Below are 27874 nucleotides of genomic sequence, written 5' to 3'. Positions count from 1 at the left end.
GCAACCGTCCCTCATCCCTGTTGATCACTTGAGAATTAAGGAAACTCTCTATCAACATGGCGCCGTCAAGCATTATAATTCATAAGTAGTGGATAGAATAGTGCTTTCAACTCGCAGGCTCGCATGCCTCAAGGGGCGCCAGCATTGATTTCGGCGCTATCTATAACGCATGCCGGGGTGGCGATATAAGATTTTTTGTTTCTGGGGGCAAAAAGGAAAATGTAGGAAACCCGCATTTTGGCTGGTATATGGGTTATTCGGTTTTGTTTTCTCGTCTGTTTTGTATTTTATCGTGCTTTCCTCTGAGTCTTTCGTACTTTTTGCGAGACACAAAGTTCAAAGGCCAACTGAACTTGATCCATAAATTTTGGGTACCTGTGCTATCAAGACACACTGGCAGCACGCGCAGTCATGAAGCGACCACGGCTGTCAATTTTTGTGGTCAGTGGCCAAACTCGTCGCTCCACCGTAATCCCACCTATAACATGATTGCCAAGCACAAAAAAACGTCCATCCCACTCTCAACGCGGTCCAAAACAAACTGTTCCCGAGTTCCATGCGTGTCCCGTGTTGACATTGAAGCACGTATCCCAACCACCACCACCGGCGAAAAGCCCGAGACCTGTACCGCACTGGCCAGAGTGTGCGTACAACGATTGGTACATCAGACACCTGCCTTCGAATCTGAACGAGTGGGCGCCCTCAAAGTTTCGGCAGCTGCGACACTGGTTGTTCACGACGGCGTACTCGTAGGCGTACAGGTTTCGGCCGTCGCACCGGTCGCCGCTGTACGCACGGATGATGCATCCGGCCATGGCGAGCGAGTTTGGGCCTTGGGTGCCGTCTTGGTCGACTTTGATGGGCACCAGTAGATCTGTCGAGTTGGCTTCTTCGACTGGGGCCGCTAGTGCGAGGGCCATCAAAGTCGAGATGAGTAGGAACTTCATGATTGAAAAAAAGGCTTTTGGAGGGTACAGCTGACGAATTGCAAAGGTGATTGAGCTCGAATGGTGTGATGAAGCAGTCTGAGTGAGGATGGGTGCTTTGGGAAAGAAAAGAAGAAGAAAAAAGCCATCTTGTTAAAGGTCTGGCTTTTATACGCGTTTTCGAATCAACTTCGTGATGCAGGGCTTCGGGAATTATGTGCCGGGAAGCCAACCCAAATGCCCTCAGCCTGCCCGATTTCTTGGGAATGTCACTCTGTTTTACTGGTGGTTCGATAATTCGACGTGATGGAAATCCAAACCCCGCTTGACAAGTAAGGCTAGATAACGTTGCGTACCCCCTGTTCGGCACCCCCCCTGTTCGGCACCCAAAAATAACAACACTTTTATTTTTATCCTCCAACTTCTATTATAAATATCTCGATGAATCTGTCACTTTTGGATTTACTTTTTTCTGATTTTAATTCTCCATTTTCCAATGAAGCAATATACTGAAAAACAGCTTATATCTGCAATTAACGACGTCAATAATGGCAATCCAATTGCAAAAACCTCCCGAAAATGGGGAATACCTAGGTCTACACTTCAAAGTCGACTTAAAGGTTCTCAACCTTATAAAAAAGCACAAAGCCCTTTTCAAAGGCTTTCCACGGAACAGGAAAAGCATTTGGCTGATTGGGTACTTACCCAAACAGCTTTAGGGCTTCCGCCAACGCATCAAGAATTACGCTTTTTTGCCGAACGAATTCTTCAAGCCGCCGGAGAGACAAAAGGCCTTGGAAAACGTTGGATAACTCGTTTTTTGGCTCGTTATCCAATCCTTAAAACCCAAAGGCCCCGTCGAATAGATAACGCCCGGGTTAATGGCGCTACTACGGAGGTAATTAAATCTTGGTGGCTTTATATTACGAACCCGGTTATTAACGCTATTAAACCGGAAAACCGTTGGAATATGGACGAAACCGGTATAATGGAAGGCAAAGGATCTAATGGCCTAGTATTAGGGCTTAACGGGATCCGGCCGTTGCAACGAAAAGAGCCCGGAACGCGTGGTTGGACGACTATAATCGAATGTATATCGGCTACGGGCGTTGCCCTCCCTCCCCTCGTTATATTTAAGGGAAAAAACGTACAACAACAATGGTTTCCCACGGATTTAAGCCCTTTCGATAATTGGCAATTTCATGCAACCGAAAACGGGTGGACAAATAACCAAACGGCTATCGAATGGTTAAAAAAGGTGTTTATTCCGTATACCCAACCTTTAACCCCTGAAAAGCGGTTATTAGTTTTGGATGGCCATGGATCACATATAACGGACGAATTTATGCTTCTTTGCTTGCAAAATAATATTCAACTCCTATATTTACCCCCTCATTCGTCACACGTTCTTCAACCATTGGATCTATCGGTTTTTGGGCCGTTAAAAGAAGCTTATCGACGTCAACTTGGATTTGTTAGCCAATTTTGCTGTTTAACAGTTATTGGAAAACGAAATTTCCTACTTTGTTATCGAAAAGCCAGATTAAAAGCATTTATAGCAAAAACCATTCAATCTGGTTGGCGTACAACGGGGTTATGGCCGGTAAACTTGGTTAAACCACTTTTAAGCCCTTTTTTGTTAGAAAATAGCAACGCCAACGTTATAAAAGATAAAAACAACGGTTTGCAAAGGGATAAAACACCGGAAAGCCCAGCCCAAAAAATTAACGACCCGTCTTTACTTATTTGGAAAACCCCTAAAACGACCCGAGATATCCGACTTCAACTGCAAAAACTTTCCCAATCCAACAAAACCAACGCTACTTCACGTCTTTTATTTGCAAAAGTCCAAAAAAGCTTCGAAGCCAAAGATACCCTTTTGGCTAGCGCCCAGCAAAAAATCAGCTTATTGGAAGCACAACTGGAGGCAATACGGCCGGTTAAAAGGAGGAGGGTGGTTCCGGATCCAAACGAGCTTTTGGTTAACAAACAGAACATTATTGGATTGCAGGAAAATGATATAGAAAATTTGGAACCTTTAGCTGATGAAGAAGAGGTTAATGAACCGGAGAAGCGTGAAAACGATTGTATTTTTGTCCGTTGATAATTTTATATTTAAATCAGTTTATAAAAGTAGGCATTTCGTTGTTAGATTTTCAGGGTGCCGAACAGGGGGGGTGCCGAACAGGGGGTACGCAACGTTACTCCATATCGCTAGGTAACTGCAATTTGCCTGAGCTGACGCGCCCTCCGCCCCAGTCCAAGAGACGTACAGATCTTGTGTAACGGAGACGCCCCACACAAACTGGCAAATTAGCGACCTGAAAAGGATAGCCAATCCTCGCGCCAATCCTCGCGTACATGTACCACTGCATATACGGAGCTCAAAACCCATGAAACTCGTAAGTAAGGCCCATCTGTCAACCTGCACATTGGCCCCCAATTGACTGCCAAGTTGCGCGATATCTTGTGGACTTTTGATATCAGAGCATTGAGGGGTATGAGCACACTGAGGCTCATCGGCTCGACCAAACATGAGTCACTATCAATTCAAGTAGTAAGGGGTAATCCAGTTATCGCGGGAAAATACGCAGGCAAGCAGGGCAAACGAATCAATGCTCCCTCGTCTAGTTTGCCCAAACTCTGCCTTTTTCTTCCAGAAGTCAAGATGACTTCATTTTACTCGAGAAACAATAGTTATTAATCCATATTCAGCCCAAAAGATACATCTTGGTTCATGAATTGCGCGTGATGCACGCAGAAACCCTTGCTTTTTTTCAAACACAACAATAAGCAATGAGAAACCTTCTTTCCGGAATAACAATAAAAAGTTGCAATCCGGTCGTCTCTGATAGGATTTCCAGTTCAGTCCGTGCATGATTGTGGAGATCCCAACATTTTTATTGATCAAGAATATATCCGCTGTCCTTTGAATATGTGTCCGATGGATATATGACACGTCTAGATTGAAGCAAGGTACCTTAGGTAACTATGTATGAGGTACCCTACCGTGAATCCTTGGTCGAGTGAAAAGCATCTAGGTCTTTGGGCCCAGCATAGTCGTACGGAACCACCCAAGCAGCGATGTCATCATTATTGCAGGCCATCTTGGTCTATCCGACCTCTCTCTATCCTTGTCAGAACATACATCTACCCCTTCAAAGAAAACTACCGGCCTACACTCGTCTTGTGCCGCGCCCTTGGTCCTGCCCCAGATCGTCACCGCGAACAAGCACAAGAGCCGCCGCTACCGATGCCGCTTGTAGTGCACGCCGGCAGTCCTCATAACAAAGATTCATGCGTAAACATCTCGGGTACCCTGAATATCGTCGACTCAAGCGGCAAGGCAATTTCGTAGGTGACGAATCTCGGCGGCAGTAAAGCCGCCAGAGCTGAGATATCCATCAATCCCGCCGTATACTCGGCGGATATACGTGTCCAGCTCCTCAACGAAGCCTTGTTTAAGCCCAGAGTCCTCCGTATATTTATCGTTAATCTCGTGCTGCTCATATAGACGTTGTTCCGAATAACAATAGTCGTGGGAGATGGCGTCTAGTGGAATGTTCATAACCAGGAGAATGATTGTTATCAACAGGCCCGTCCTGTCTTTGCCGTGCGCGCAATGTATTAATATGGGCGTTCCCTTTGCTGGCTCAGTAAGGGCCCGCAAAGCCTATAGTAATAAACAATGGTTAGACAGCAGTAAGTTGTTTGACGATGTTTTGAATGGAACAGCGAGCCAGAAAAAAAATAAAGAAAAAGAGACAAAGAAAAGCAAAGCTATCGCCTACTTTTATCACTTGAGGTTTACCGTGGTCTAAAATGTTGATCAAAAAACCGTTTAGCCCGTTATTCTCCCACAGTTTTCGGGTTATGATGCGTTTAGTTGCCATGTGGTCTTGCAAAATGTAGTAGAGAATGGAAAAGCGCAGCCAGTTCGTCCAGCTGATATGCTGAAGTAAATACTTCTTGGTTTGCCTTCCGATCAGGTTCACCTTTTTGTAATGGATCCCCGTAATTTTGGAAGAAATATCGAACGTCTCCCGAGATGATTGCGACTGGGCCAACGCCTGCGCCTCCGCCTCGGCCTTGGATCGCTCCGAGCTAATTAACACAAAAAGGGGTCATCTTGTTGAGCATTCTAGAAAATTATTCTATACATAATAGAAACCAGCGGCTGCTTCACTTACCCACGTCTCAAATCCAGAATGGTTCGGATTCCTAACTCATCCTTGAGGAACTTTCTGTCGATGGGAGAGGCTTGTTCTAGTCGTCTTTAGTATAGATTGAACCATTCCCCAAGGGGCAGGAAAGGTGGTATATACCGATAGCTGCAGAGCGATATAAAACGCCTTCTTTCAAAATCCTGGGGAACGGGAAAGTTAGCTCGAAATGTACTCAGTGGACTGGGGTTATTTTAACCTTACTTGCGGTTGGCCCAGGCGTTGACAGTTACGCCAACGTCGCGGAAATCGGGAATATTGGGGAGATGATGTCGACTTTCGGGTCGTTGGATGGGTGGTTCAAGCGGGATTTTCTCCATTTTAACGACCGAAATAGGGCATGAATGAGCAAATAATACAACTGCAATTACTTGCTCATATGCTCCGAGACCCTCTGCAGCTAAAAACCAACCCTGGAAGGTTAGGTCTTATATGGATATTCGAGAGCTGACCGGACGTGCCACCCCTATATTCGATACGATTTCGAGTACCTGCTATCGTAAGTAAATTTACTTTATTTACAAGAAAAATAATTTTGTGCCTTCATCTGAAATGAGCTTGGATCACCTTGCTTGTCACGAGTTATCCATGGTGACCAAACATAAAAGCCGCATGCGTAAATTTCAACACAATGGTTCAATGCTGGCAAAATATTCATTCACTGCAGCGTCGTCCGACGTACGAATTTTCGGCCAAGAACTTTCGGGATGTGTCAGCCTACTGGGCCTTATCCGCACACTATAGTAACTATATACCAGAACGCGCAGCATTGGGCATGCGTTCGAACTTGGTACTGTATAACGAATCGAGTTTAGCTTTGAACGCTGGCGCACATTATTGGAACCATGCGGTCCAGACACCCGCCAGGAGGCTTAGTCTCGTTGCTCGATTGGTTGACCTCTATAGTAGTAAGGCTCAACGTGTCAAACGGATGAAAGTAATTTATCCCAGGACATTGGCCAAAAACGTGATGGAAATCGAAAATATCGTTAGTTGCTTTGGTCAGGGATTCGAATCCCGAGAATTATGCTTCATCTCAAATTTGACGGAACGAGTACTATTGCGCTAGCCATCGAGCCAGGGTGCGAATTCGGTTCCAGAAATGCAAATTCGCATGCACATAGTATATTATGGGAAAGGTCAAATGATAAATCGCCTGTTTGTTCTCGAACGCCCCACGAGGGGCAGCGATCCCGGCGCTACTCTATAGACCCAATTGCGAGGGCCGCTAATCCTGGCGGGTACGGCACCAGGTTTTGTTAGCTAAGCATGAACCCCCAAACTTATTTACCAATGAATATAAGTATTAGACGAGAGCCGCAAGTATTTGTCACGAACGGGGATTGGGTACAGGCTAGGCACACGGTAATCAACAAAATACAGGGCAATAATACAGCGTATAATAATCCACGATAGCACTATAACAATAGCACTTGGACTAGAGACTGATCTTTAAGGATTCAGGACTAACCTGCTACCCTTAGGATCTAGGAGCCCCTATTTATAGGCGGCGTTCCTACTGCGTTTACGTAACGCGAGTCTACAGGTTCAGCAGAACCCAGCCCCTAGGGCTGTACGCTAGCATCTAGGCACTAATAAATCTGCACGTGACAGTATTAAGTATTTTGGCAAAGGTATTCTCTCGAGACGTGGATTTTGAAAGTTTTGTCAAGAGGGATTTGTCCTGCAGAAGGTGAGGTCCGTAGTAGTCTGTATTCTTCAAGTGCAACATAAACAAAAGTAAAGTTTCACCACAACAGACCGGGCAAAGAAGGGCATTTCCTCAACATGGGTAGTTAATTCTGTCAATAGAAGCATGCAAATAATTACAGAAGCAGATTCCCATCCCAAATCCTCAATAAATGCACCCGCCCTTCTTCTTTCTTCAGATTCTTGCAGATCTCTATGCCTGCGACCCCCGTGGCCCACACCACGTACCTGCGCAGTCGAGTTCGGAGGCAGCAGGAAAGAATTCGTCGGAATAAGATTGCAGTACTGGAACCTCTTTTCGAGTCCCACATGACGTTCTCCTTGGGCAAAGAAACAACAGCTTGTTGTACAGCAGGTCAGGGGAACGGGTATATGGGCTCGTCATCCACACTAGCTTTGACAACTCTTTGCTTATCCATGTTTTCTTTTTGCGCGCGTGCTTTGGCATGAAGGTGAAATTGCAGGCATGTCATTTGTGCTTTTGACATTGGTTGCGAGGGCAGACTACGGTGTTTTCCATGGTATGTCATGAGGGTTGCGTAGACAATGGTCCCGTTCTTTTATTGTATTCTTTCTGGGGCTATTGCGGGTATGAAAAATAGGTTCAGCTCGGAAACATCCCTTTTGGACTGAAAATTAGTGATGATCAAACAATGGAGGTACTGTCAGTGCCGGCCTCGGCGGCGTGTGAAGGAGTTATTCACGTCGCCACCCATTGCATCTGGACATCTTTGGCTCGGCATCCTTTCTCATAACTGTTGATTTGTTCCATACAACAACCCCTATTTGAGTGCGCTCGACCAGGGTCCAGGTGATATGCGCGTTCCTTCAAGCTTCAATAATGGGTACGTACCTACCTTGCACCGAGAGAACGATCGAGAAATGAAATAGCCGACTTGATTCTCATTCCAAAACCCATCCATTTTCTACAAATTTACGTAGTCACCAAAAAAGCACTACAGAGAGCAAAAAACGGCCACGATTGCCAAAAGATGAACTCCGGCGCCGAGGTTCGAACTCGGGTCTTCAGGGTGCTTTCCAGGAATGTGCTGAAAGCCTGATATGCTAACCTCTGCACTACGTCGGATGCTTTGCTTGTTGGAAGTTGACCGTTCCACGGGCAGATAAAGGAGGAAGGGCGGTCAGAGGTTTGTGGGAAGCGGCAGGTGGCAATTTCTTTCTCTTTCCCCTTTGATCTGAGCTCAGGGTGAGATTTTGCTCGGGCGTGGAGTGAACGCCGGTGATCCACAGACCACAGTTGACGTCCTGCAACTGAGCTTGTTTGCTCCCGTTTGCCTCTCAGGCAGGCTTCCGTTCCAGACTTTCCCCGCCACACATGAAGTCGTGACACAATCTGGAAACCGCGGGCTTTCGAGTCGTAACCCTCCCAGGCTAAAAGGCCACAACGACCACGCAAGAGATTTACTTCACCAACTCAAGGGATGAGGAAAGGAGCTCAAAGAGTTTGGTACACTTACGAGACATTCTTTTATACACTTCTTCCCATGTCGAATTGTCGGCAGGTTTCAGGTTTGCTTCCAACCCCCATCCTCGACACCAACCTTCTATTCGCCCTGATACTCCCTACTCTTCTCCCTCCTCGGGAGTATACTGAAACTCTATGCTCGGATCCAGCGTCACCATGGCGATCTGAATCACCCGCAAGACGGCCGTCAGGTACCGCATCGCCAAGTCCTGATTGCCGCTGGTGGAACCCTCGGCTTCTTTGGCGTTGCGGCGTTTGGCCAACAGGGTCCGCATGGCCTCGCTGCCTCCCGCTGATATCTTGGCGTAGTCGAACTCCAGCTTATTGACGAAGAAGTCGCGCAGCGACTCTATCAACTGTTCGTGTTCTGCCGGGGACGAATCTGCGAGGATACTGGCGAGCCGGGCTACTTTTGCACCATGGTCCAGCCCCTGTACCTGCAGATAAACCTCGCAAAAGGCCCAAAGAAGGGCGTCTTCGCAGTGGTCAAAATCCTTTCTGAGCCCCTGCCTATCGTGGATCCACTGACGCGCACGGCCAACTACCGACCTGGGGCTTGATAGTGGGTCGAGGGATATGAGGAAGTCGCGAGGTATGGTCGGCCTTTTTCCTGTGGTTTCATCCGCAGGGCCTTGGGTTTGCAACCGCACGTGAAAATACTCGTTCTGCAGGTCATCCGACTCGGACAGCACAAAGCCATAGGCCACTAGCAGCTCGCTGTTGGTCTTGAGCCCGTAGTTGTTGAAGATCTGCTCGCCTGGTCTGTACCCCTGTCCGCTCCGGCCATTGACCAAAAGTCTACACTCACCGGGGACAGATTCACTATCCCAGGTAGCCTGGACCAGCGGGTCATGATTGGCTATGTCGAACAATGGCATCAGGATCGAAAAGTCGTCCATCTCACACCCGTCCAGGTACTTTGCATGCTCGTTCCTCAACGACTCCCAAACCGCCGGGGGAACCACGAGACTGGGCCGAAAGCTCCGGCTCGTAAAGATGCAGTACGCCCAGCGGTACAGCAGCGGGCTGTACTCCCGCCAGTTCTCGAGGCCCGATTCCCTCAGGGCCCGTCGGCCCTGCTTGGACTCCCGGCCCGCGATGCCGGCCATCTCCTTGGCCGCAACGCCAGCGTTGGTCGCAGCCAGCACTGCGGCATCCTCCTCGGGCCAGAACGGGGGCAGATTCCAGGAGGCAAGGTGTTCTGGCTGCGGGAGGGAGGCGATGTAGGGGTGCCAGTGTGATTTGGGACCAAGGAGGTACTGCTGTATCAGAAAGAAGCGGCTGACGACGTGCGGGGGCACATTTTGGAGGAAGTAGTCCGGGAAGGCTGGCGGTGACTGTGCTGGGGATCCATTTTCTCCAGACGTTGATGTCGACAGTGGACTTCCGGTCAAGGCGTTGAGGACGGAGAGGGTAGTGGACAGGGGGCAGCTCACTGTGGCGCAGTGACCATCCGCGTCCGGGGTGACCGCCTCTTTGGCCCGAAGAGACACTTTAGTGATCAGATCGTTATAGACTTCGACTGCAGGGTTCAGCCGCCCGCCGTTGGCCTTATTCCATTCGACCAGGGTCGCAAAACGCTTGTCATTGGCGGTGCTCATCGTGAAGGGGCTAGAAAAGTTCCTGCACTACTGTTTAGGTTGCTAAGGCGGGGTGCGGGGCATGTAAAAAGGCTGTGTTTGCGATGGCGGTGGCGCGCGCTTGTGGGATTTCTCTAGAGAGCACGGGCCTGCGTGGCTGGAGCAGAGCTGCGAAAACCCCACAGTGATCAAGCTGTCAATTGCCTCCCAAAGCTTCTTTTGTCTGTAACTGCTATATTTGCATGATAAAAGGCCATGATTTTGCCCTCAACCATGGATTCATATATTGCGATACCTAATGCAGAAGATTTTTACCATGTTAAAGAAGCTTTGGAAAGTATGGACGAGACCATGGTAGTTTGCATGTGCACAAAATGCAACGGTTTCAGAACGCCTGGGTATTTTTTTTCGCTAATAATAACCTTAACCAATAAAATCTACGAAGGGCTGAAAAGGAGCATTGACGGCCCCCAATGTTGGCCTCAAAGCTTGACCAGTTTCTGTAAGGATTTATACCAGTAACGCATCCCATGCATAGTACAAATACATTTGGTGGCGCGCTTAGGGGAGCACAGCCTGACACTGACCGCGCGCCAAGAACCAGTGGAGCCATGCACAAGATTTCAAGCAAAGACTTTACCATAACAAGAACCATTCAAACAGTCAATTGCGCGGACTGTAGCTTGTGTGAATATATGTGACCGACCGGCATATGGTTGCGGAATTGAAGCATGGGCGGTGAACGTCAAGACGTGCTAATTACTTTTGACAAGGTTGGTACAAGGTGATACGGGTTCTCAGTGATGTGATTATGCTGCTCGTTTAGTTGGACGCGACGCTGCCAAGAGTGCCATGCAAACATTACCATTGCCTCAAGATTGAGCTGCCTGACCATACTCAGTCCAGTTACCCACAAGGGGCGCGCTCTTTCGGGGCTGAGCCAATCAGCCGCAGACTGACCGACGATGGGGAGCTAGCTGGAGTCTGAAGACATCCACCTTTGGGTCAGAGCTTACCTCGACCCAAAAGGAAATTCTTGGCCTTTAAACTGCGCCGCAGGGCTTTTGCGTTGAACTGGGTTAAATAACTGGACGACAGGGGGTGGGTCAGCACCCTGACCTTGCTTTGCTTGCCTGACAGGGGCGCTTGGCTACCCGATCCGAGAATAGGTCAGCCAAACCCTTGTTTTTTATACGTGGGCTGGGCTGACGTGACAAGCCTAAACGAAAGAGGCATCCGGGGCAAATCAAATCAGTGGTTCCTTGCCGCATTCCAGGCTGTGCAATTTAGAAAAGAATCGACATGTCGCTTGGGTTCAAGATATATAATTCGGTTCCCTTCCGGAATGGTGATAGTCACGACTTGTTGTAGATCCTTTGTTCCATCGTCATTCAACGAACAACAGCCATTCGCATCTTGTTTCGCTGGGCTTGATTGATTTTTCTCTTTCTTCATCATCAATCCCCCAGTTTTCAAACAAGCTCACCAAGGGCTATAATCCAGCGATTTCTCGTTCAGCCCTACGCACCCATCACCCCAACAACCTTTTTTTCCAGAGGCCAACACACGCACACCACCAACCATGGCCCACCACAACATCGGCGAGCACTCGCCCTTCCTCAAGCGCGTCCTGGTCCCGTTTTGGGTGATTAGGATAATCATCATGGGGATCAACATTGCCTCCATGGGGATAGCAATCGCGGCCCTTGCCTACGTCAACAGCAATCGCGACAGGTACAGCAACGAGCTGGAAGAGCTCAAGTCGAACTACAACGTGCAGCAGGCCCTCAGCGTCGCCATCGTCATCCTCGTGGTGCAAATGGTCCTCGTCCTCATCTGCCTGGCTGGCGACATTGCCTGCATCATCAAGCGCTCCCGCCGCACCTTGACCCCCAAGTTCTTCCTGGGAGTCAACATCTTTCAGTCCCTCTTTTGGGTTGTCAGCTTCATCCTGAGCATGTTGGGCGCCAGGACCGTCGTCTCCATCGTCATCAACATTGTTGTCTTGTTAGTATCACCTTGCGCTCCCCCATGGATTTTGATCAGCCAATCATCAATACTGACTATCGAATCAACACAGGTTTTCTTTCGTCGGTCTTCTCATCTACGCCTCCATCATCTTCCACAAGGAGCGCACCGGAAAGCTGCCCAGCCCGCTCGAGAGCCACCAGATGCTCGGCAAGAACAACGTCGAGACCGGCTACTACCAGCAGACTAGTCCGCAGCCCCAGTACACTGGGACTAGCTACAGCCCACAGCCCCAGTACGCTGGAACTACTGCGCCCCACGCCAACCAGTAGGGCTACTAAAGAAAAGCTCCTGCTGAACGCTGGCGTGGGCCTGAGGCGATGAGGACCGACCAGGCCTTGTTCTGCAGGAGCTGGAAATGACTTTTCACGACATGTTGTTATTATTAGAGATTGTTTCGCTGTTTCACTTTCCGTCTTTCTTTCCCATTCTATTGCTCTCAAAAAGCGAGCATTGATGGTGTTTCCCGCTCGTGCCGAGGTCATGTTTTGTTGGCATGAGCGACTATTAAAGATACCCCATGAGGATAACCACAAGTTAATCTTACCAAGAGAAAAAGATGTTTCTTGCCACAAAATCACAATAGCCATTGCTGTTTTGTCAAACCTTTGCCTGCTGGAAAGTGCATCGCTCGGCCCAAACGTCATCTGGCTCCTCCGTGCCGGGTTCGCCGTGGATGCAATGAAGCTATAGGGGCAGAGACTGCACATATTTTGCACCGCCATATCCGCATCCCACTGCACGCCCGTTGTAACCTGTTCCCGGCTGCATCTTCTACCAAGCTCTACTCCATCTTCTCGAATTCCATGCTCGACCACTCCGGTACATCCTCCCACCTCTCCTTCAGCGACTTCCCCGTCAGCTTCCTCGCACCATTCGCTTCCGAGGAGATGGCAAACGCCTTGGTGATCAACACGACCACGGGCTCCCTGCTTGCAGACGCCTCTCCTCCAACGTCGATTTCATGATCCACCGCCGGTATCATGGTCCGCTGACAGGCCAGGTTCGTGTTGGAGTCTGGCTTGAGCGGATAGCACCTCGTCCTGTTCCCGTCCAGCAGCGTCTCGGTCCGGATCCCGCTCGCCCCCGCGCTGGAAAGCACCAAGACTCCATCATGTGCCCTGATGATCCCTTCCGCAGTCCCAACCTCGGCGTCGCCAGCCAAAGTCTCCAGATCGGGGACTTGTTTACCATCCTTCACCCTCCTGTTCCCAATGGCGAAACCACCCTCCACAGTCCTCAGCCCATCCCTCACCAACACCCCGTCGTCCAAAAACACCTCATGCACCCTGACATGCCAGTCGGGCCACCTCCCTGTCGGCGGCACCAAGGTCGTCTTGATCCTGACGCCCAAGTCCCCCCAGGGCCACCACTCCGCCCTGGCAGCCACAACCTCGTCTCGGTCAGTGCCCGTCCCCACCACACCCTTGACCAGCTCCCCCTCGCTGCACCACCGCCACTTGACCGCCCACGTCTCTCCTGCATCCCTGCTTAACGCCAGGCAGCTGTCGGGCGCGATCTGCTGGATCAGCGGGCCGGTGGGGACGGAAAAGGCAAACGCCGACGAGTAGGCAAACTTGCAGTACTTGGCCTGCGTGGCCTTCATCGGCCACGCGACAAACTGCCCCGCCGAAAGCAGGAAGTGGTGATTTCCGGCCGGGTGGTTGCACAGGATCTGGCCGGGCGCCGGGACCGCCTGCACGGGCTGCGACGTGAGCAGCTCGGACGGAAAGGCGGCCTCGTCGGAGAGCCAAAATGGATCGGAGGCGGGCAGGGCGATGGCGATGAGGGTCTTGAGCGCCCAGTAGGGCGACTGTGGGGAGTTGTAGTCCTCGCACATGAATGCGTTGCTGTGGTGGTTTGTTTCAAACGGGTTGGCTTTTTGGTGTATTACTCCAGAGCAAGAAAAAGGGCACAAGGTCACCTACGGATATAACCAGCCAATGTTCAAGGCCCCCGTCGAGTCGAAAATGTCTGTAGAGTTCTGAGACCACCACCTCAGGTGTCTGAGAAGGAACCCCTTGACGGCGCCTGGACTGTCGAGCGGTGCAGGCATATCCGGGACGTTGGCGAGGGCGAGGGCGGCGAAGAAGCCACCACACGCAAACCGGTACGTCAGGGACCTTCCGAAGGGGATCGCCGCGCCTGTACATGCAGACTCCCGAGTTAGCCTCTGCACACCCCACCAGCTATACAATTTCCAATTTCCGAATTGGGTTTCCTACCATCAGCGTCAAAGTAGCGCCAAAACTCGCTCCCAAAGTCCCGCGCCCGCTGCTTGTAGACCTCGGCCCTCTCCGGATCCAAATCCGCCGCGAACCGCACATAAAGCAGCTGGCTGAACTGAATGGCAAAGCTGCCCGAGTAGTAGTCCACCTGCCTGCCAGCACCCACCTCCTCGTCCACCCTCCTCCCCTTGCCCCTCCCCTCCCGCTCCGCCCCGGCAGGTAGCCACGGCCCATCGGCGCTCCAGCCGTCCCGCCGATAAAACCCATCCAGCACCGCCAGGTCCGCCTGCATCTCGCGCCGAAGCAATTCAGCCTCGCCGCCCGACGCGCCGCACACTTTGATCAGCGCCAGCTCCGACAGCACGCGGAACCAGCGCCAGTTGTTGAGCGGCATGGGCTTGCCGACCATGCCGCGCAGCCAGTTTGCCACGTTGGTCCGGGAGCGCGCATCGAGCGCCCCGTATAGTCTGTCCGGGGCGGCCAGCAGTGCGAAGCTGACAATCTCGGCCTCAACCATGCGCTGGTCCGTGGGGGAGATGGCGCCCCAGTACTCGTCGTGCTCCGGGTCCGTCCCGGCTGCGAGGCCGGTGATCCATGGCTGCAGCAGCGAGTCGAGGTCTTCGGTCGAGTTGTCGCCGCGGAGGAGGGCGCCGACGGCCCAGAGAGGCCGCGCAAAGCCCTCTAGCTGGGCGGCGGTTTCGTCAAAGTGCGTCCCTGTCGCTGGCGATAGGCGGATGCGGGCATGAGAGGGCGAGAAGAATGGGTGGAGGGGTTTGAGGAGGGCGGTTGTGCCGGTTAAAAAGTCGGCGCGTGTAAGCCAGGGGTTGTCTGTGAACCCGGCGAGGGGCGGCATGGTGTCCTGCTAGGCTTTTCCTTGGTGCAATGTGTGTTTGTGTGTGTATGTGGCTGTTATTTAGTACAGAGTGGAAGCCTAGGTACCCAAGGTAGGTAGTCACTCTATGCAGTTGTGAAGACCAAGCTTCAGGTCATGCTGCTATAATGACCCCTGGTCTACAACTACTCTAGAACTAGTATTCATTCACATCGGAGCGTCTACCGTGCGGGGTCTAAGATTTGGAGATGTATGCACTCCTCTTTCCATTTGCTCTTCTGACCCCGCCTGCAACACGAAGATCTGAGCTTTTGCCGCCGGGTCAAGATGGACCGAAAGGTGAAAGCATTAGGCAGGTGGGAGAGGTAGGTAGGTTCATGCATCAATGGCATCATTCTCAAATCCGAGACTACACGACGAACCGCCCACCACCACCATGACTGGAGCCGACTTTGGCATCTCCAAGCGCTTCAACCCCCCCCCCCCCCTAATACCACAATATTACCTGAACAAGCTTCTTCTGTTTTTTTCTTCTTTTTTTTAATCATCATCCCCCTTGACCTTGTCTGCCTCCCGATCCGCTTCACGCAGCGCCTCCAAGCTCTTTTGATGGCGATTATACATATAAAACCCGGTGCAGAGTGAGGCCCAGCAGCCTACGATGAAGCAAAAGTTGACAATGTAGCCCTTCTTCCACTGCGGCGCCTCCACGACCGGAAACACGGTGATGGGGTAGAAGGATTGGATGGCAAAGCCGAATGTCAGCATGGACCCTGTGCAGACTGCGCGGGCCTCTGTTGATGCGTAGACAAAAAGGTTTCGTTGAATTAGCGTTGGATCTCAAATGGTCAAACAAAAGATGCAGAGTATCACATACCTGCGCTGTCTTTCAGCCAGTAGTTGACAGTTGGTACCAGAATTGGTGTGATTGCTGCGCTGATGCCAAGGAGGTAGTAGGCAAAGACTGCGTAGTATAAGACAAATTAGAAATAGACTAGATAAAACTAGTGGGTGAGTAATCCAGGCAGGAAAACAACCCCAACTGCATGCAACCAGAATGCTTTCGCGAAGGAGCATAAACCTTGAACCTACACTTCAACCCGTCAGGGATATACCAAACCATCAACAGGATGTTCGCAAACAAAAACAAGCACTGCACGGCGGTAAACACTGCCCAGGTCGGATACACCATGCACAACGACGTGGCCAACACGGCCGTGACCACCGACACGCCCTGCGCCCCCGTCGGGATGGTGTTGATCTGCGGCACCGTGTACGTGCCGTGCTTGGTGGCCTGGTCCTTGAGCCACAGCGCCATCTGGCCGTGCGGGTAGCTGCTCGACAGGAACAAGACGTACGCCAGCACCCCCAACCCGTACCACTGCCACCTCCTGTTGGCCAGCAGCGTCTTGAACGTCTTGACCGACAGCCTCTTGGGCTCCTCGACGCCGACGTCGCGCATCCTCCGCTGGCCCATGGCGTGCTGCTCCTCCGTCATCCACCAGGGCTTGCTGCTGGTCGGCATTCCCGGGAAGATGAAATATCCCAGCACCGAGAGCGGCAGCGAGATGCAGCCGTCAATGACAAACAGCCACCTCCACCCCGACATCCCCCCGACGCCGTTGAGGTTGGTGTAGGCCGCCGCCTGCAGGTACCCGCCCATGATGACGCCGATGTTGTTGCTGACGAACCACACCCCCGTGCGCTTGAACAGCTCCTCGGGCTTGTACCAGCTGCTCATGATGAAGAGCGAGCCCGACGCGACGGGCGTCTCGAGCAGTCCCAGCAGGAACCTCGTGCCGTAGATGTCCGCCGCCGACCGCAGCCTCGACTGGGCAAAGGTCAGGATGCTCCACAGCACCTCCATCGTCGGGAGGAAGTAGCGGGACAGCCTCGGCCGCGACAGGATCAGCATCGCGGGCACCTGGCAGATGATGTAGCCGACGTTGTAAAAGGCGCCAAACAGCGAGTACTCGTTGCCGTACAGCCCCAGCTCCTCCTTCATCCCCGACACGTACGCGTTGTTGATGTTGCTCTGGTCTAGCCACTTGAGGAAGAAGGCCACGCATGTAAAGGTCAGCAGGAAGCAGTCGAGCTTGCGCAGGAACTTGCGCTCCTCTTCCGGGTAGTGCTTGGGGTACCAGTCAAACATGTACACCCACGCCCACCAGAGCGACTTCTTTGCAGTTTCCGGCGCCGCTGGGGTGGCTGAGCTGGCCGATGGTGGTGCTTTCGCGTCGTCATTGTTCTCCATGGCACCGACAGCTGCTATCGGCTTTGTTGCGGCCGCTCCAACATTCTCAACATGGTCGGGTTGAGATGCAGCATGTTTAGTGCTATGGTCAGGATCAGCGTCGGGAGCTCCCGCCATCTTGGGGTCGTTGTTTTCGGCCACCATGATGATGCTTTTTTTTCACAACTCGATAGCCCTGACGAGTTTGTGACAGAGCATTCAGCGGCAAGTACCAAGTGCACTGTCGGAAGTGCAACCCCAGTACTTATCCTGCCGACCATGGTCGCATTCGCTGCATCCTTCGCCCCCTCCCCAGCCGTCGCCATTTCCACGGGTCAAAATAGACCGACGATCGGCACACCATGCAGCTTCAAGTCTGGGGTTTTGTTTTTAAAGTCGCCTGCTTATGCTGCAGTCCAAGGATAGGCTCTAACCCCAGCTTTTCGTCGTATTTTTCCCCGCACGGGGAAGGAAGCATGCAACCGTACTCGGCTCCGACACACCCATCATGGGACCTTCTCTCTCATACCTTGCCACTTGATCAAAGTGCTTCTGGGTCAGAGTTGGTCAATCCAGGTTGCTGCTAGTTCTAGTGTGCCCAAAAGGAAGAAACTGGGCGGCTGTTTTGGGTCCCGTCTTCGATTTGTTTACTGCCATTTTGTTGTGAGCGACAAAATTTACTTGCAGGCATCTGTAATTGAGCAAAAAGAGAATTAGTCGAGTAGCGTCAAATACGGATATCTCTTGGGGTGGCAAGCAAGGCACTCACCGTGGGAAAGACCTGCCGTCAGCAGTACGTTCTATTCTAGACTAGATCCGTTTCATGTAGTGTTACCTAACATGTTTGTTCCTTGATATGATTCCCTTGGGTCATTTGGATTGGTTGACAACAACCGGCTGTTGTCTTCAAGGCCGTCATATGTACCATTCTTTCCTTCAGAAATTGCCTATTGAATCTGTTCAAACCACTCGGTACAGCAGAAAATACACCGATCGAATTAGAGCCCCTGAGGCCGCCGCTCAAAAATGAACGGGAGCTCTTGAAAACAAACCTGCTAAATGAATGCAAAATAACATACCGTAGCACATAACAACCCATATCTTTCACCATGTCCACTCTCTTGCTCGGTGCTACCTTGAACCACAAACTGCCAGTGTATCTACCGCCGAGTCCCTGCTCCGAATAGAAACCAAGGGGGGGAAAAAAAGAACAAAACTTCCCGAAAACATGCAGCAAAGACAAAACTACTCCGCCAAATCAACACGCGCATCCATCCTTGCCCTCCACATCCCGTGGGCCATTTAGGCTGACGCTCTGCTGCTCGCCACTGCGACCTGCACCGGCACCGGCACCAGCGCCCCTCGCGCTCTTGAGCGACGTCTCCGGGATTGCGTTGGCAATCGCCGTAAAGACCTCGGTGACGTTGAATCCCGTCTTAGCACTGGTCTCGAAGAACAACAGCCCTTCCTCCTCGGCGTACGCCTTGGCCTCCTCCGTCGGTATCTTGCGGGCGTCGCCCGAGTCGTCGCCCGCACCTTCGGCATCACCATCGTCATCTCCACCACCGGATGCATCGCCACCGTCGCTCGTCAAGTCGAGCTTGTTGCCGACGAGCGCAATCACGATGCCCGGCGATGCTTGGCGCTGCAGCTCGGCGACCCAGTGCTTGGCTTTGATCAGTGATGTCGGCTTCGTTAGGTCGTAAACAACGAGAGCGGCCTGTGCGTTACGGTAGTACATGGGCGCCAGCGAGGCGAAACGTTCTTGTCCCGCCGTGTCCCATATTTCAAACTTGATGGTCCGGGCCGGCAGGTTGCATTTTTGGGTCAGAAAGGCAGCTGTGTCGGGCAAGATGACGGGCTTCTGGTCAGTTCCTCGGCTTCCGGAGAGGCGCATGTGTTTGCGAGAGTGCGGTGGCAAAGCTTACCCCCTATCGTCGGCTCCTTGTTCTCTTGAAAGTCGTTGTTGACAAACCTCAGCACAAGTGATGACTGGATATGCCAGGTTTTGAGGTTAGCAAACGGCGCGCGACGTTGGGATGGTTCACGTGCGATCGTGAGCATACCTTTCCCACTGCAGCTTCACCGAGCAGCACCAGCTTGACGCTGCTGCTGGGTTTGGCGGCTCCGTCGGCCATGGCGGGAATTCACCTCGATCGGGAACGCCGGTGTAAGAAAAGCAAGCGGTCGTAAATTTGATGTGTCTTCTTGAGATTATCGGCTAATCGTGGATCGCGGCTGCGATGGATGGATACAAAAAGCGATGGCGTTGGGAATCGTTGTCGCCAGGGCAAAGTTTAGTTCAGTCTAGAATCGTTACCGGGAGCCTGTTTGTTTGGCGGGTGACGTGATGGGCGGTGTTGAGCCAACGACGACGCTTCGTAAGGTGGGATTAACGCCAAGCAGGGCTAATCCCATTCGGTCTAAGCGCGTGGTATCCGCCCTCCGATAAGATAAGAACTTCCATGGTTCTGCACGAATTGCGGGCAATCCCCACCTCGGCGGCAGAAAAAAAAAGTTTGGGCGGGCGGTCATTACGAGAGTAGCTTGCAACTCCCTTGGAGCTCTTCCGGGGACCGATATTTTGAACCGATCAAGTCTTGCGTACACAGAGCCAGCAACTCACAGATTTCAGTCATGGGTGGCTCAACAACCAAAAAGCGCTCTCGTAGTACGAGCAGCGATTCTCTCGATCAGGTCGAGGTCAACGAAAAGTCAGGAAAGAAGAGTCTCTTCGATGAAGGAGATTCCTCCGACGACTCAAGTTCCGGCAGTGATGACGATTCTGAGGAAGGGGGCGCGAAGCTAGAAGAGGCTTCGGGGTCATTCAAGATCAATGAGGAGTATGCGAGGAGATTTGAGCACAACAAGAAGCGGGAAGAACGTCAACGACGTGAGTTGCTATCGCATTCGTCCATACAGACTCAAAGATGTTCGCTCCTTGTATACTAACAGCATGACTGCCTTCATAATCACAGTCGAAGAAAAGCACGGCCGAGCTCTTGCAAACCAAGATGACGAAGAGTCTGACTCTGAGGACGAAACGGAGGACGAGGAAGGTTTCCTAGCCACCGAGGACCTCGACGCGGAAATCTCAGCTACCCTGCAAGCCCTCCGGAACAAGGACCCCAAGATTTACGACAGCAATGTTTCATTTTACACACCGATCGATGAGGCCACCGCAGCCGCAGCCGCCTCGAAGAACTCCAAGGACAAGCCCATGACGCTCAAGGACTACCACCAAGAGAGATACATGAAGGGCGACGTCGGCGCAGACTTTGACGAGGACTCGAAAGCACCGCCGCCACGAACCTATGCACAGGAACAAGACGACCTCAAAAAGGACTTCATCAAGGAGGTCAAGGCCCTAACGAAGGACGACTCGGACGACGACAGTGACGGCGAGGACTTCCTGAAGCGCAAGTCCAAGCCCGACCAGCCCGCTTCCTCAAATGGTGTGCATCCTTCTCGCGCCGCTCAAGTCAAGACCGTCACCGAGGCCGACGTGGCCAACGCTGACAAGGACCCGGAGCTGTTCCTCTCAAACTTCATGGCCTCTAGAGCGTGGGCACCCCCAGAGGGGAACCGGTGGGAGGCCTTTGAGTCGGACGAGGAGGATGCCGACAACGCAAACATGGCCGAGGAGTTTGAGAATGCTTACAACATGAGGTTCGAGGACCCCGAGAAGAGCAACGAGGTCCTGCAGTCGTACTCGCGAACGCTCGTCGCGGCCAAGACCGTGAGGAGGGAAGAGACCAAGGGCAGAAAGCGGCAGCGTGAGCTCGAGAAGGAGCGCAAGGAGGCGGAGAAGCAGGAGAGGCGGGAGGAGCGTGCCCGCCTGAAGCGGCTCAAACTTGAGGAGGCGGAGGAGAAGCTCAAAAAGATCAAGAAGGCCGCGGGCCTGCACAACAAGACGCTCAAGGAGGAGCAATGGGCGAAACTGCTCGACGATGCCTGGGACGACGACAAATGGGAGTCCGAGATGCAGAAGCAGTTTGGCGATGATTATTACGCAGAGGAGGAGGTTGGCGATGTTAGCTCGGACGAAGAGGCCGAAAGCTCGTCCAAAAAGCGCAAGCCCAAGAAGCCGAAATGGGATGACGATATCGATATCAAGGATATTATTCCCGATTTCGACGACTCAGTACCGCCCACAGTACGCCTATCTGATGACGAAGACAACCAAGAGGCAGATCAGGACGACGCTGAAGATGGAGTTGGGGAGGAGGAGGACGACGACGACGAGGCGAACCCCTCCAAGAAGCGCAAGACGTCAAAAGACCACAAAAAGGACCGCATCGCCGCACAGCGCGCCGCCCGCCAGGAGCGCGCCAAGCTCGAGGCCCTGGTGGAGCAAAAGATGGAGCTCGACGACCCGACGGCGCTCGCCTCGTCGTCCAAGAAGCACAAGGCGACGGGCGGCGGCGGGTTCCGGTACCGCGAGACGTCGCCCAACTCGTTCGGTCTGACGCCGCGCGACATTTTGCTCGCGCCCTCGGACGCCGTCCTCAACGAGTACGCCGGCCTCAAGAAGCTGGCCACCTTCCGTGACCCCGAAAAGAAGCGCAAGGACAAGAAGCGCCTGGGAAAGAAGGCGCGCCTCCGCCAGTGGCGTCGCGAGAACTTTGGTCGCGAGTTCGAGGAGAGCGGCCCCACCTTTGGTTTCGATGGGGCTGTCGCTGCCGCAGAGGGCGGCGGCGCCGTCGAGCACAAAAGCCACAAGGGCAAGGATAAAGGAAAGGGCAAGGCCAAGGCCGAGGGCGAGGATGACGAGAAGAAGAGCAAGAAGCGAAAGAGGTCCAAGGGGACCAAGACTGAGGCGTCGACATAATTTATTTTTTTGTTGTACAGGATTCGTCTTGACAGAAGCAGATACCAAATATTTCATCTTTAACAACTGTTCAAATTCTTCATGCTGAGCGTTACCTTTGAGCAAATTAGGTTATATGTGATATCCAACCGCGCGCCAACTTTTACTGAGACTTGAAGCTTGCACGCTTGTTCTTGTCTTTTCTTTTCGCCCAATCAAGTCGGTTTATTGAATTTGTATGTTGCTGATATTAGCAGAAAGAGGTATCGCACCTAGGAAATGGTATCTAGCCAAAAAGCAAGAAAAAAAAGGCCAGGAACAGACCGGACAAAAAGAAAACAACATAAAGAAAACAGTTTTTGACAAGATTCCCACGCTCAAGAATTTCCCGATCCCCATATGTCCAAGGTAACTTAGTAAACTCCTTTCAAGATGCCTGCCCAAGGTAGCTTTTTTTGTTTTGAAAGAAAAAAAAATAGGATAAAAACAAAGACAAGAAATTCGGTCTGTTCCTGGCCATAGTTCCCGGTGGTATTACTTCCAGATCTCAAAGTAGTCTGCTGTATATCTCGACCCACGTCTCCCAAAGATATTAATCCAGGAAAGAAGATCCGCTCTTGCTATGCTGTTCGTCATGGTGGGTCTCTTCAATCTGACCCAAGCTGATGATGACCGCGCTGCTTGAGACAGACGCTCATTCCCGCCCAACGCGCAACCTCTTCACTCATGCTTGCGGGTGACAAAAGCGACGACCTCGCATCCCAGACCGTCCCGTACCATCTCTAATGGCCGTTGTGGTTTGGGTTGCCTCCGCCGCCGCCGCTGCCCATTCCGCCTTGTGTAGTCATGGCCCCGCCAAACATTGCGCCAAGTCCGTCAAGGCTGGTTAGGTCGTGACCTATCTCGGGAGGCTCCATGTTGAAGGGCATGAACCATGCCGACGAGGCGCCTTCGTGAGCGTGATGACCTGGGTGGTTATGGTGGGTAAGTGTGTGGCCCACGAGGGCCGCGTGCAGTACTTCTGCCGTCGAAGTGTGGGTGCGTCGTCCGCCATCACCATGTCGTTGGCCGCCCATGCCGTCCCAGATGCCACCGCCATCCAGCATCTGGCTTGTCATACCTGGATCCAGACCGCCGTATGCACCAAAGACTAGCTGCCGATCGAGCTGTGGTAGAATACCTGCAGTTGTCTGCTGGGAAAGTGACAAGGATAGCAGCTCTGGCGAGTAAAACTGTGAGTTTTGATGGTGGTGGTTATGATGGGGAAAGGCGCTCATTGCGACTGGACTGATAGGTGACAGAGTATGATACGGCGCCTGGTTCGCTGACTGGGGTATCGTGAGCGGGCTGAAGCTCGGCGCATTTGTCTGTCCTCCCATGCTGCCGGAGAATCTACGTCTGCTGTTCCCCTGTTGTGGCGGTTGATGCTGTGCTTGTTGCTCAGTAGCACCATGCTTGCCGACATCTGTCATGATAGGATCTGGTTGGTGCTCCGACCGCGAGGTGGTACTACCGCCCCTCTTGGCAATCGATTTTCTCTTTGCCGGTTGGGGCTTCCCGGCGTGGCCGTTATTGACTGCGCCTTCGGTACTACGCGGCGACATCTTGGTCATAAACTCCTCGACCGTAGCCAGCTCTGGCTTCTGTTCCAAAACCGCATCGTTCCCCTTCTCCTTCGCCCTGTATTTCACTGGGTCCAAAAAGTCGGACTGAGAAACACCGTGGGGATATCTATCAAACCAGTCTCCATACTGGAATATTTGTGGGCTGTTGTTCTCGTTTGCTGGATTACCCTGCCGAGCAGCATCTGCACAGGCGCGATATTGTTCACGGAGGTTTTCTGTCATGAAATGGAACATTCCCCAGAAACGCTTCATCTTTGACAAGAATCTTACGTTTGTCGCGAGATTCCGCTTTGACGTCGACTCGATGGCAGGGTTGCCGGAGAATATACCGAATATGTGGACGGTACTGGAAAGGAAGGTACAGTATCCCACAAATGGGGCAGATACGAGATACGGCTCTGCGTCCTTGAGGAGTTCCGACATGCGGTTGGCGGCCGCGAATGCCTTGGCGCCAGCCTTGGTGACAAATGATTTGGGTACATCCTGCTGGGTTATGCTGCCTGGAGACGACACTGCAAATCTGTTCATGAACAGTATGTTCTGCTGAATTGAGATGTGAAGGAACAGAAACTGATTTGCCATTCCTTCGGTGTCATGGAGTTTCAGGTTCTCTCTGTTGTACTGCAGCGAATCTGGCAGACTTGCTGGCAGATCTTCAGATTGCTTGATGAGCTTAGCGTATTCGGCGTCGGGGCTCCACATTGGATGAGGATCCAGCTCCTTCCCTCCTTGGTTCAGATAGTTGATGATGCGGCCCCAGATGGCAATTGACCGGACCATGTACGCCGCAACACCCATGTTCTCCTTGAACTGAGTGGCCTGGTCTTCGTCCAGATCCATAGTGTTGAGCGTGGGGCCATTCAGGTCCTCCGTTGCGCCCGGAATATCTAGTTGGAAGTATTTCTCTTTGACCGGTAATGGTATCTTTACCGTTTCTTCTTTGATGAAGGTCGGTCTCTCGGTGCCGGATGAGTTGAAGCGGTCCATCAAGAAACATGCCCACATCGTCCTTCTCCGAATCTCGCGGTCGATGAAGCTGAGCTGAGCCCTTCCCGAATGCGGATCATATTCAAGGTCTTTGTGCAACTGGAGTGCAAAAGCCATGCGGATGGCCTGGCCTCCAAGAGCCCAACTTCGGCCACCATGGCAAGTGCCAAATTCATGAAGCCCGAGTATAAGTAGACAGGTAAGAATGGTAATGTTTGGCCACTCATACCTCCTCATGACAATATCTCGTGCATGAGACGCCCATTCTTCGCCCCGTAAGAAGTTTGGGTTTGTGTTCAGCTTGGGGTGTGTCGAAAATCGCGCGGATACTGCACACACGGACAAGATAAGTACCGGTGGCAGAGTTCCAGCTCTGAAGAGGTAATAGAAATTTAGCACATGCAAAATCACAAACCGAGCGTCACAAATGCGGCTTGGCGCAAGGCAGCCGTGAAATACAGTATTTGGAAAGTCAAAGCAAATTTCGCCACTCACCTAAGTTTCCTCATATAACTCGGCCTATGTAGCAAGTGATAGGCCTGGCCATAAATGTCATCAAAGAAAACCTCCGCCAGGTGTTCCTGTATCTCCCTGGATGGCAGCGCATCGGCGCCCTCCTGCAGCAACTTGTTCTCTTCGGCCTCGTGGAGCGCAAGAGTTGCAGGTCGGCCCGAGGTATCAGTTTTGCTCTTGGTCGAAGATCTCGCCCAGTTGTCTAACTCGGGGCCAAATGCCTCATCCGCCCCACGCTTCTTGGCCGCTGCCTTGGATGCACTCAGGGTCCCAGGGATTGCTGGTTTCAACACTGACCTCATCACCGTCGCTGCGATGCCGTCTTGTTCGGACTTGGGCACAGTCTTGATTATACGCTCTTCCATGCGCTTCAGGCGCTTGTCGAGCATGGCCATGTAGTCGGTCCTTGGCGCGGCTTTCCGGGCCGTCACTTTGTACACGCACGGGATCCGAGATCGGAGGCAGTGTTTACATGCCGGCTTCTCTCCAGAGCAGCGTATCTTCTTACGCCTGCATGCAATGCAGGCCAGAGGCAATCGCTTCCGCTCCTTGCCAGCCTTGGTTTTCAGCTCGCTCCAAGCCGGCATTGATTCCCCCTTGTCGTCCTTGAACTTGCCTGCCCCAGATGCGTCGCCGGGACCACTGGATATCAGCCCGAACTCGTCTGCGCCTGGATCCTCCAACAGCAGGCCGTTGCCGTTACTGTCGGGGCTGCCATCTTCGGATGTGACCTGGCTGGGTCTCCTCTGAGAAGCCCTGTTGCCATTGTAGCTGGGTGCTTGCGCGGTTGTGGAGGCAATGGAGCCCCTTCGGTCGGCAGGTATCGAAGAAATCGAAGGGCGATGCTGCGTCGGAGGGAAGACGTCGACTGGGGGAGAGGCATCGGTCATGGCAACGATTGTGCTTTCGTCATTGATCGTCTGGAAGGGAAATTGAAAGTCGCCAAAGTGAGAGGAATCCATGACGTTTTGAGGAGGCGCATCATCGTGCAGACTGCCGTTGGGAGTTCCATCGAGCTGGAAGCCATTGAGGTCGACGCCGTCTGCGCGCATCAGTTGAGCTTCTGTATCGAGGTCGAGGGTCGCAAAGGTCTGCACTTCGGTTGTGGGCTGGCTGGACGACATTTCGGCAGCCGCGGTCTCGCGTGGGCTCCAGGATGGAAGCCGCACGAGATTGGGTCTCCTCGTCGCCTGGGAGCGAGGCTGGCGTCGTCGTCGTCGTCGTCGGTGTCGTTGTCGTTGTCGTTGTCGTTGTCGTTGATCGAGGTAGGTAAAGCGATAGCTTCAGTTCCAGAGCAAAGTCGAGTCCGTGCATATGCGGAGAAGCAGTAGAACATGCACCAGCTGCAGCCTGGGGTAAGGAGAGAAACAGTAAATGCAACTCTTGAGGCACACAACCAACGCTAGGCTTTTGGCCCGAAAACAAATGGCTAGTTAAGCCAGACAAAACGAGTGCAGCGTAAACGACTAGACTAAGGTAGCCCTAGTCGTTCTGTCTCAGGTCGCTGTCAGTACAAGGCGCACCGGGGCTGTCATGATACTATCATGGGCATGAGAGATCACGGTTGACTCGCTATCCCCGTTGCACATGGACGAGCTGCTTGGCTAACGTAAGGTAGGTGAGGTACTGAACAGCGGGTCCTGAGTCGGGGAGTGAAAGGCTGGATGGAGGCGCGGTTAACTACGTAGCGTAGGATGCGGAGAGGACTCGAAGATGTGGGAGCTGACAGAGATGGTGGTGGAGACTTTTTGGTCGCTTTGGGCCGAGCAGGAGAGTCAATGTTCAATGGTTTATTCGCATACGACGTAGGTACTTTTTGTAGTACAATATACTTTTGCAGTACTTTGCAACTATCCGTACCGTAGAATCGATGCCAGGGCAAGGATCAGTTAGGTTGGGGCCCGAAGCCGTTGGGGCATCTCCTTGTTTTCTTTCTTTTTTTTTCCTTTTTCTTTTTTGCACTCCCTGGTGAGGGGCTGGGGGACGGAGAAATTTTGGGTCGCGCTGCTGGCTAGACCCTGGCAAGGGTGGTGGCCGTACCGGTGGGTTTGGATATACACCGGTACGAAGGACTTGCTACAAATGACAATAGGGCTTTTAGAAAGCGTGCCAGTGCAACCAAGGTATCGTTATAAGGTACTAAAATAGCAAGTGGCAGTACGTACATAGCAAGATCACCATGCAGTCTTCATACCTAAGTAGGTAGGTATCTTAACTTAAGCACCGTTTGACCGAGGCATGCTTTTTACAAACCCTCTTGCATTAGAATTGCCCTCGTCGGCGTTGCGCGCAGGGGCACATCGGGCATGACCTTTGGGGGAGGAGACAGGGTTCATTGTTCAATTGAGGCAATAACGGGGATATACGGCGCCTTTCAATGGCCAGGAATTATGGGGTAGCCGACCATTTTGCTACGAAGGGTAATTGATGGCTTGCGTGCCCCGTGCATCCATCCGTACTGTATGTAGTACAGTATAAACAGGGACGGGCACGATTTTCAATCAATTGCGGGGGACGTTGATTCTGATTGATTCGCGTCGTCTTTTCTCGGCCTTATCCCAAAAAGAAGCAGCAAAAGAAAATCCATATTTACTAGACCTAGAACTAGACTAGTCTAGTAAGAGTATACAGACTTGGCACGTTGTAACCAAAAACCACGTATAAGTGGTAGGCTACGCGATTACGCAGGCTTG

General features: G+C 52.2%; 8 protein-coding genes and 1 non-coding gene across 9 annotated transcripts; 2 read left to right on the top strand and 7 right to left on the bottom strand.

Moving 5' to 3' along the window:
- Positions 1 to 204: 204 nt before the first annotated feature.
- Positions 205 to 1199, bottom strand: MGG_06234 (uncharacterized protein). The gene has a single exon (XM_003717310.1). It carries the CDS (start codon positions 945 to 947, stop codon positions 522 to 524), a length of 426 nt encoding a protein of 141 aa, XP_003717358.1. The 5' UTR covers positions 948 to 1199; the 3' UTR covers positions 205 to 521.
- A 3061-nt stretch (positions 1200 to 4260) lies between these two features.
- MGG_06236 (uncharacterized protein) lies at positions 4261 to 5469 on the bottom strand (the record flags this gene model as incomplete). The annotated part of the gene is made up of 4 exons (XM_003717309.1): positions 4261 to 4599; positions 4718 to 5030; positions 5117 to 5170; positions 5354 to 5469. The coding sequence occupies 4 exons, from the start codon at positions 5467 to 5469 to the stop codon at positions 4261 to 4263; spliced, it is 822 nt and encodes a 273-aa protein (XP_003717357.1).
- A 2387-nt stretch (positions 5470 to 7856) lies between these two features.
- Positions 7857 to 7946, bottom strand: MGG_20207. The gene has a single exon. It is a non-coding gene; the product is annotated as a tRNA-Glu (tRNA).
- Positions 7947 to 8264: 318 nt separating this feature from the next.
- Positions 8265 to 10094, bottom strand: MGG_06237 (uncharacterized protein). Its single transcript, XM_003717308.1, has one exon. The coding sequence runs from the start codon at positions 9944 to 9946 to the stop codon at positions 8444 to 8446; it is 1503 nt and encodes a 500-aa protein (XP_003717356.1). The 5' UTR covers positions 9947 to 10094; the 3' UTR covers positions 8265 to 8443.
- A 1116-nt stretch (positions 10095 to 11210) lies between these two features.
- On the top strand, positions 11211 to 15500 carry MGG_06238 (uncharacterized protein). The gene is made up of 2 exons (XM_003717307.1): positions 11211 to 11932; positions 12006 to 15500. Exons 1-2 carry the CDS (start codon positions 11508 to 11510, stop codon positions 12223 to 12225), a joined length of 645 nt encoding a protein of 214 aa, XP_003717355.1. The 5' UTR covers positions 11211 to 11507; the 3' UTR covers positions 12226 to 15500.
- On the bottom strand, positions 15342 to 17812 carry MGG_06240 (pantothenate transporter liz1). Its single transcript, XM_003717306.1, has 3 exons — positions 16106 to 17812; positions 15891 to 15977; positions 15342 to 15807 (listed from the first exon to the last, which is right to left on the bottom strand). Exons 1-3 carry the CDS (start codon positions 17409 to 17411, stop codon positions 15554 to 15556), a joined length of 1647 nt encoding a protein of 548 aa, XP_003717354.1. The 5' UTR covers positions 17412 to 17812; the 3' UTR covers positions 15342 to 15553.
- A 101-nt stretch (positions 17813 to 17913) lies between these two features.
- Positions 17914 to 19606, bottom strand: MGG_06241 (vacuolar protein sorting-associated protein 21). Its single transcript, XM_003717305.1, has 4 exons — positions 19313 to 19606; positions 19175 to 19238; positions 18016 to 19085; positions 17914 to 17937 (listed from the first exon to the last, which is right to left on the bottom strand). Exons 1-3 carry the CDS (start codon positions 19382 to 19384, stop codon positions 18505 to 18507), a joined length of 717 nt encoding a protein of 238 aa, XP_003717353.1. The 5' UTR covers positions 19385 to 19606; the 3' UTR covers positions 17914 to 17937; positions 18016 to 18504.
- Positions 19607 to 19753: 147 nt separating this feature from the next.
- MGG_06242 (ribosome biogenesis protein Kri1) lies at positions 19754 to 22143 on the top strand. The gene is made up of 2 exons (XM_003717304.1): positions 19754 to 20139; positions 20225 to 22143. The coding sequence occupies exons 1-2, from the start codon at positions 19884 to 19886 to the stop codon at positions 22075 to 22077; spliced, it is 2109 nt and encodes a 702-aa protein (XP_003717352.1). The 5' UTR covers positions 19754 to 19883; the 3' UTR covers positions 22078 to 22143.
- A 106-nt stretch (positions 22144 to 22249) lies between these two features.
- On the bottom strand, positions 22250 to 26438 carry MGG_06243 (zinc finger transcription factor 1). The gene is made up of 2 exons (XM_003717303.1): positions 25164 to 26438; positions 22250 to 25041 (listed from the first exon to the last, which is right to left on the bottom strand). The coding sequence occupies exons 1-2, from the start codon at positions 26303 to 26305 to the stop codon at positions 22839 to 22841; spliced, it is 3345 nt and encodes a 1114-aa protein (XP_003717351.1). The 5' UTR covers positions 26306 to 26438; the 3' UTR covers positions 22250 to 22838.
- Positions 26439 to 27874: the final 1436 nt, after the last annotated feature.

Source organism: Pyricularia oryzae, chromosome 4, assembly GCF_000002495.2.
Source record: "Pyricularia oryzae 70-15 chromosome 4, whole genome shotgun sequence".
Lineage (NCBI taxonomy): Eukaryota > Fungi > Ascomycota > Sordariomycetes > Magnaporthales > Pyriculariaceae > Pyricularia > Pyricularia oryzae.
This window is presented reverse-complemented; position numbering and strand designations above follow the sequence as displayed.